The sequence below is a fragment of the Lucilia sericata genome, unplaced genomic scaffold (genome assembly GCF_015586225.1).
Source record: "Lucilia sericata isolate MDLA Ls3-8-SP2 unplaced genomic scaffold, ASM1558622v1 Contig000105F_arrow, whole genome shotgun sequence".
Lineage (NCBI taxonomy): Eukaryota > Metazoa > Arthropoda > Insecta > Diptera > Calliphoridae > Lucilia > Lucilia sericata.
The window spans coordinates 614,869-623,642 of record NW_023994137.1 but is presented as its reverse complement, the minus strand read 5'-3'; the positions used below and the strand labels follow the sequence as shown (position 1 = coordinate 623,642).

Below are 8,774 nucleotides of genomic sequence, written 5' to 3'. Positions count from 1 at the left end.
GTTAAAAAAAAACGTTAAAAATATGTAACTTATAGAAAGCAAGACAATAGGAAGTAAATTACAAAAGAAAAGTTTATAACTCCGTACTTAGAATCTCATAAGGAAGATTTATTTTTAAAATTTGTATAAAAATTCCTTGCGAGAAAGTGAATACTGGGGATAAACTCAACTTTGTGGCTAATAATTAAAAGTTAATGTTAAAAAACAATCAGGGAATATGTAAAGAAAACTAGTTTTGTAACGTTTACTGTTAGTGTTACTTTTTTAAAGATTTAATTAATATATATATTTATGTAATTGAATTCATTTTAGTTGATTACTTAAGTTTCAAATTACTTTTTTTTCAGAGAAAATCTTAAACCTATTTATAGTTTTTTTTTAATATTTTTATGTTATCAGGAGCAAAATATATTTAAAAATAAAAGAAAATAATATATAGAATAATAATAATAATAGATATAATATTTAATAATTCAATTGGCATCGCGTGTACTTAGAGGCACGAATTCTCACACCGCAGCTCTCACCTGCCTTCGAGCCCATAAATACACCAACAAGTTAAAGATTTCAAACATAAGGATCATTTTTTCAGGTTAAATATTTATGTATAACTACCATTTACTTGAATGGGTAGTAGGGTTTTTTTAGTTTTGCTTTCTTTGCTTTTTTATTATTAGTTTTTTTTGCAGCAAACTTATATAAAACATCAGTGTGATTTTTTTTGTAGGTGACACAAATTGTATTGTTTGGGTTAAAAAATATTGTGTGACATTAATAGGTAAACAGCTAGCTGTGACTGTATATGTATTACAGTTTTATTTATATTGCTAAATTTAATAGCCTTCTTCTTCCATGGAGAAATCTGAAGTTTCACCGGCATATAAAGAACTAAAATTAAAATAAATATTTAATACAATCAGAAACAATCATTTAGTTATGGAAAGAGCTTAAACTTACTTTACAGCACGACATGTAAAGAAAACAATACGTTTCAATTTCTTATTGTAGAAGAAATAATTGAATGACCATAAGCAGCCGGGCTCACCGAAAGGATCCGAACTCAAATCAGGATTATAACTATAAATGTCACATTCCTGCAAATTGATTTCATCATCAATGGCCGACCATAATGGTTGACGTAATCCTTGATATTGGTCACCAGCTAAAGCCGATAAATTTGAATGAACCGAATTCATAACCCATTGTAGTGACGGTTCCTTACTAAATTCATGACTCTGCAAAGATAGAAAAAGGGATATGATGAAATTCAATGCGAAAAGTTCAAGTTAAAAAATATTAATATATTAAGTTTGAATTTAAACGAATTGTATAAAAACGCTTAAATTTTGAAAACGTTTTAAAAAAATTTCCAAATATGTATATGAAAATTTTTAAAATATGTTTCATTATTTTTAAGTTCGAAATTAGAAAAATATAAGAAAATTACCTTAAATAAATTTAAAACTATAATTTTCTCAATCCTCCTAATTCAGAGATTATTCGAACATAACTTTGAATTTCCGAACATATCAAATTCATTAAAATTTTAAATTTTTTTTCGAAAATGTAAGAAATTCATCTCTAATAAAACTAAACTTATCATTTCCTCAATTCTAATAATTTTGTGATTATTTTAGCAGTTTTAAAAAATTTTCGAACTTAACTTCGAATTTTCGAACTTATCAAAAAAGCTTATTTTCTGAAACTTTAATAAAAATACTTTTAAAATTAAAAAAAAAATATATAAATTTTCTCAAAATTTTTTAGTTAGAAATTCGAAAATGCAAGAATTAACCTGAAATAAACCTAAAACTATAATTTTAACTTCGAACTTATCTAAAAAAGCTTATTTTTAATCTAAATGGAATTACATATAAAATTCATGAAAATTTGAAAATTATTTTTAAAATTTTTAAGTTCGAAATTCGAAAATGCAAGAAGTTTACCTCAAATAAAACTAAAATTATATTTTTATGAATCCTCAAGATTTAGACATTATTTTAGCAGTTTTAAAAATTTTTCGAACATAACTTCGAATTTTCGAACTTATCTTGAAAAGCTTATTTACTAAAACTACATTTAAAATTCACAAAAAATTTAATTTTTTTATAGTGTTGAAGTTCTGTTGTTGTAAGCCAGTTTGTCAGAACCCGTGAAGGCTTAAGTGCCTAATCGTGGAAACAAAATTGAATCTAAAAATTAAACAACGACAAAAAGGTAGCAAACCTGCTGGAAGAGAATTTTGGTTAAAGGACTTATACACGGTGAAATCTAAATATATATTGGGATAAATGCGGTATAGTTGCCGAGACAACAGATACTTCGCAGAGGAATGACTGTGGAACTTAGAGTTGGTAATGCGTTGGTGTCAAGTATATATAATACGGAGTGAATGTAGGAGTATGTGGATATCACCCACCCTCCCGTATTCCTAGAGTGGTTGAATGGAGATGGATACTAGTGATACCATTGAATTTTCCTGCTTTGTCAGGGTAAATTCAGGAACCAGTGGTGGTAGTAGTTCGCGTAAAGCACTTCGACTTCTGTACTTATTTACAATTTACAGGTTCTGTCATGAATATGAATATTTTATAAATAAAATCAAGGAGATAAATAAATCATTTTTTTCTAATTTTCTTAAAATAAATGCCTGTATATATGCTAAATCTCATAAATGGGTTAATTTGTTTATAAATAAGACTACAACCACTTATTTACATATAAACATAGACACACAAATACTTTGTTGTTTTTGTTATAGAATTAAAAAACAAATTCTACGAAACAAGAATACGAATTCTTGTTGCTTGTTTTGACTTTGAAAAGAATATATAAAGTGAAACAAAAACAACGATTTTTTGGCAACCATAAAAGCAAAACAAGAAATAGCTAAGTATGTATTTGTTTTGAAAACAAATTATCGCATTACGCAAATTGTTTATTTTTCTAATATTTTGTTTTCTATTTCAAATATTATTCCTGTTATGCAATAATTGTTAAAATATATAGGTATATGTATATATATAAAGGTTTGCACACTTATCAATAATTGCTTCTCTTTAAAAATTGCTCGTGTTTTTATAATAACAACTTTGTATGTAATGAAAACTATTATAGAAATGTAACTTTAGTCATAAGTAGTGCAGATCAGGCATGGAAAATTGAAATTTTTAAATAGTATTAACTTTAACAAAAATTGTAATTTTTAGGTTTTAAAGTATTGAACTAGTTTTCCGCTCTATTATAGATTAGACTATAGATAGATTAGATAGACTATAGACTAGACTATAGACTAGACTATAGACTAGACTATAGACTAGACTATAGACTAGACTATAGACTAGACTATAGACTAGACTATAGACTAGACTATAGAACTAGACTATAGACTAGATTATAGACTAGACTATAGACTAGACTATAGACTAGACTATAGACTAGACTATAGACTAGACTATAGACTAGACTATAGACTAGACTATAGACTAGACTATAGACTAGACTATAGACTAGACTATAGACTAGACTATAGACTAGACTATAGACTAGACTATAGACTAGACTATAGACTAGACTATAGACTAGACTATAGACTAGACTATAGACTAGACTATAGACTAGACTATAGACTAGACTATAGACTAGACTATAGACTAGACTATAGACTAGACTATAGACTAGACTATAGACTATAATAGACTAGACTATAGACTAGACTATAGACTAGACTATAGACTAGACTATAGAAGACTATAGAAGACTATAGACTAGACTTAGACTAGACTAGAGACTAGACTATAGACTAGACTATAGACTAGACTATAGACTAGACTATAGACTAGACTATAGACTAGACTATAGACTAGACTATAGACTAGACTATAGACTAGACTATAGACTAGACTATAGACTAGACTATAGACTAGACTATAGACTAGACTATAGACTAGACTATAGACTAGACTATAGACTAGACTATGACTAGACTACTATAGGACTAGACTATAGACTAGACTATAGACTAGACTAGACTACTATAGAAGACTGTAGACTAGACTATAGACTAGACTGTAGACTAGACTATAGACTAGACTATAGACTAGACTATAGACTAGACTATAGACTAGACTAGACTAACTATAGACTAGACTACACTATAGACTAGACAATAGACTAGACTATAGACTAGACAATAGACTAGACTATAGACTAGACTATAGACTAGACTATAGACTAGACTATAGACTAGATTATAGACTAGACTATAGACTAGACTATAGACTAGACTATAGACTAACTATAGACTAGACTATAGACTAACTATAGACTACTAACTATAGACTAGACTATAGACTAGACTATAGACTAGACTATAGACTAGACTATAGACTAGACTATAGACTAGACTATAGACTAGACTATAGACTAGACTATAGACTAGACTATAGACTAGACTATAGACTAGACTATAGACTAGACTATAGACTAGACTATAGACTAGACTATAGGACTAGACTATAGACTAGACTATAGACTAGACTATAGACTAGACTATAGACTAGACTATAGAATAGACTATAGACTAGACTATAGACTAGACTATAGACTAGACTATAGAATAGACTATAGACTAGACTATAGACTAGACTATAGACTAGACTATAGACTAGACTATAGACTAGACTATAGACTAGACTATATACTAGACTAGGCTATAGACTAGACTATAGACTAGACTATAGACTAGACTATAGACTAGACTATAGACTAGACTATAGACTAGACTATAGACTAGACTATAGACTAGACTATAGACTAGACTATAGACTAGACTATAGACTAGACTATAGACTAGACTATAGACTAGACTATAGACTAGACTATAGACTAGACTATAGACTAGACTATAGACTAGACTATAGACTAGACTATAGACTAGACTATAGACTAGACTATAGACTAGACTATAGACTAGACTATAGACTAGACTATAGACTAGACTATAGACTAGACTATAGACTAGACTATAGACTATAGACTAGACTATAGACTAGACTATAGACTAGACTATAGACTAGATTATAGACTAGACTATAGACTAGACTATAGACTAAACTATAGACTAGACTATAGACTAGACTATAGACTAGACTATAGACTAGACTATAGACTAGACTATAGACTAGACTATAGACTAGACTATAGACTAGACTATAGACTAGACTATAGACTAGACTATAGACTAGACTATAGACTATAGACTAGACTATAGACTAGACTATAGACTAGACTATAGACTAGTGGAAATAGTGTTTGCTATAAAGTTCAATTACCTTTAAGTTTATTGAAGCAAAACAAAACAAGAAAAAAACCTTAGCGCCTATCAAAAAAAAAAAAACTTACTTTCTATAAATAAAACAAACAGTGACTAGTAAAATAAGTTAAATTATAAAAATTATAATAATTATTACAGCAACATATTTACAACAATAATTAATAATAAAGTCAGTTTATAAATTAAAAAAAAAAAATATCCATGATTTCAGAAAACTATTACTCAATCATAAATTAGCATAAAAGTTGTTTAAAAAATTAAAAAGCTTTTAAATGAAATTGCGCCAATTTTACAAAGTCTCTAAAAGCTAATTTTACACAACTTTCGCTCTTTTTACTACAACTAATTTTACGCTATATTATATTCAGAATTTGCTAAGCGTTTATCATTTTCTTTAGAAATAAACACAACTGTACAAAATTACTATAATAATTGATAACAAAACGAGTCATCGTTCTATAAAGGTGAAAAAAAGGAAATATAATAATTTTAATAAAACTGTTTAAATTCTGGGGCTCTATCTATACATACATTATAAACAAAATACGTGATTAAATTTTAAAATAAAAATACAAAAGTAACCAAAAACATCAAATTACTGAGTGTTATTTATTTGACCTACAATAAACATATGTATATTATTTTGTATTCATATATATTTTTAACATATAAAAATAAAATTCTTTTTAATTATTTAGCTAAATTTTGATTCCTAAACTTATAATAATATAATGCATTCATTATAATATAAGGAACAAGTTCTTTGTTTAGCAAAATGATTATTATTTAAAACAGACAATGAATATAAAGTTAAACTACTATCAAGAGCGGTTGTATGGCATATTAAAAAATATACATTGAGGGACAACTGAATAGCGACAAAATTTTTGATGAATTACAGATAAATAATTTTGTTAAATTCTGTTTTTATAGAATGTTTAAAAAACCTAAATTTTTCTTTTATAGAAAATTTACGATAAAATTTATTTTTATTGAAAATTTACGATAAGTTTTCTTTGAGGGGATGTAAACCTTGGCATACAACCCTTTTAAACTAAACTTTATTTTTATAGAAAATTTTCGATAACTTTTCTTTTTATAGAAAATTTTCGATAAATATGAAAACAGTTTGGCTAAATAGTTTTGTTTTATTAAACTTGTATTGTTAGCGATTATTCTAATTAGTTGACCACTAGTGTATGATATATATTTTAAAATCATTGTGGTTCTAATGGAAAAATAGCAAATTATACATTATTTGCAAATAGCTAAACAAAATCATGAACTGTAACATATTTCATTAACTAATAAAGCAAAAATAATCATAAAATTCACACATTTCTGTCTAAATGGCTTTGTATCCCCTTACTTTACCGCATACAAAAACCTGAAATAATATGAAATACAAAAAATAATCTTTTAAAATTCTTACCTTTGCATCCGAAAAATCATAATCTGGTTCAAATGATGCATTCAAAGTAGCAATCAAATAGAATAAAGTCTTGCGCGATATAGTGTCACACAAAATGACACCCTCATCCCCCGACTGGCTATTGTTGCGATGGAAATTCGGCGACATATCAACCAATGTTTGGGGTGGCGATAGAGCCTGCAAATCATGCGGTCCATAGCCGTGAGTCTCAGCCGTAAAGCGCTTGTACAAAGCTTTATCAGCGGCAACCATTTTGCAAGAGTAGGACTCTATGCGTCCAAAAATGGTGCTACTGCCCGAGCCAATGGACAAGGCATTATTAATGGCTTCAAAGCGAGAACTTTCCAAAAGTTTCATATTGCTAATTGGTTTTAAAGTTCTGGACGTCTATAAGCTTTTTGCCAACAAAACGAAAGGAAGTTACGTTTCAGGTAAAATCCTTTTAGAACGATCAAAGCTCCTATAGAAACTTACTTTTTTGATCGTTGTGGCGCCACCAATTACTAGTGAAAATCTAGTCAAATGGAACTTTTTGTTCGTTTAATAATTTGTTCTGGTAATTTTAAAGATATTTATTTATTTATTTGTTTGTGTTGAAATCCTTGTTTTTAACGATGCATATAACTTAACAATCTAAGTTAAGAGGACAGTACGACCTTGAACCTTGGAAAAAGGTTAAATTTTGTTGTTTTCGATCAATTTAAAAGATTAAAAGGTCGCTGTCACTACTTAGGCTTGGACTCTTATAAACCACGGTTGCTGGCAAATGATTCTAAGGGCAGCGCTTTGTCTATTACAGTTGTTCATTGCCGTTATCGATGATGAGTAGGTCGTCAATTGGCAATTGAAGTTTCTGAACATGGTCGAGGGATGGACGAGGATTCTTTTCTTAACTGCTGCTCTTTTGTCGTTTATTCTGTAAATGTTGTTCGATTTTGGTTGCTGTTGTTGTTGTTTGTGGTGTTGCTTAGTAAACATTACACTAGTCACAAAAGAGGAATCTACCGAAATGTTTGATTTCTCTCGCCGCTCTACAGAATTCTAATTGGATATTTTTACGTTTATTAATGGTTTTTGCTTGATTGATTCACAACAAAATCCTGTTTTGTGTATGGTTTATACTTTTCAAAATGGCGTCTTGGTATAGTTTTTTTCTTTCTGGTTTGTTAGGTTTTTGTATTTTTGTTAATCGGTGCGTTTGCCCTTGATTTCACTTAATACACACACTGTTTTTGTTTATTATAATTAACTTTTTTTTTAAAAAGATTTCTTTGTTTTTGTGTTTTCGTTATTAAATAATCGAAAACACCTTTTATACACTTTTATTCCCAAACACTTTGTGTTTTATAAATGTTCTACAAAATCCATATCATACATATTTGCAAATAATCGTAATAAAGACATTCTCGTAGTTTTATAAAATCACCTATTATATAAAATTTTTCAGTTTATAAAAAAAGAAACTTAGTATTTTCTTTCTTCTCTACCGCCCTCGTTAATATATTGAGCTTTTTCTTTGTATATTTCTTATTTTTCTTTTATTTTCCTTGCTATTTATAGTTGTAGTTATTTTTTTAAATTGTTGCGAGATATTTTTCTCTTGCTTGAACTTTGATATTTGTAAAATTTTTTAGCGCAACGAAAAACTTGATGTCGAAATTTATTGATTGTAGAAATTTTCTATCGCAATCGTTACTTTATACAACTACTTGATAGTGGAGTGAGTCATATAATAGCGGGAAATAATTACTTTTTGTTCGGTGAGTAACCATCAGAGTTGCAAAATTGACAGTAGCAGTAACATGGTTGTATTTTAATATTTTTGTCCGTTAAAAATAAAATAAAATAAATTAAAGCTTTTTTTAATTTCAAATAATAAACTAAATTTATTTATTATTAAGTATTTTTAATTTTCAATATAGAAAGTTTCTAGATGTGAGAGCATCTCCAAGATAGTTAATTAATTTGTTAATAATCAAATTTTAAATTAATTTTGTAGTACCACAT

At 28.2% G+C, this 8,774-nt stretch overlaps 1 protein-coding gene across 1 annotated transcript; it reads right to left on the bottom strand.

The window, feature by feature from the left end:
* Window positions 1-371: 371 nt before the first annotated feature.
* LOC119600141 (repressor of RNA polymerase III transcription MAF1 homolog) lies at window positions 372-8,478 on the bottom strand. Its single transcript, XM_037950230.1, has 3 exons — window positions 6,768-8,478; window positions 958-1,235; window positions 372-888 (listed from the first exon to the last, which is right to left on the bottom strand). The coding sequence occupies exons 1-3, from the start codon at window positions 7,122-7,124 to the stop codon at window positions 834-836; spliced, it is 690 nt and encodes a 229-aa protein (XP_037806158.1). The 5' UTR covers window positions 7,125-8,478; the 3' UTR covers window positions 372-833.
* Window positions 8,479-8,774: the final 296 nt, after the last annotated feature.

What these genes read in the sequence shown, in the direction of transcription:
- LOC119600141 (XM_037950230.1), bottom strand. Translation starts at nt 7,124, where the DNA reads ATGAAACTTTTGGAAAGTTCTCGCTTTGAAGCCATTAATAATGCCTTG. An exon ending in ATGATTTTTCGGATGCAAAG is followed by an intron (nt 1,236 to 6,767) that starts GTAAGAATTTTA and finishes CTATCTTTGCAG; the next exon opens with AGTCATGAATTTAGTAAGGA. An exon ending in TTTACATGTCGTGCTGTAAA is followed by an intron (nt 889 to 957) that starts GTAAGTTTAAGC and finishes TTTTAATTTTAG; the next exon opens with TTCTTTATATGCCGGTGAAA.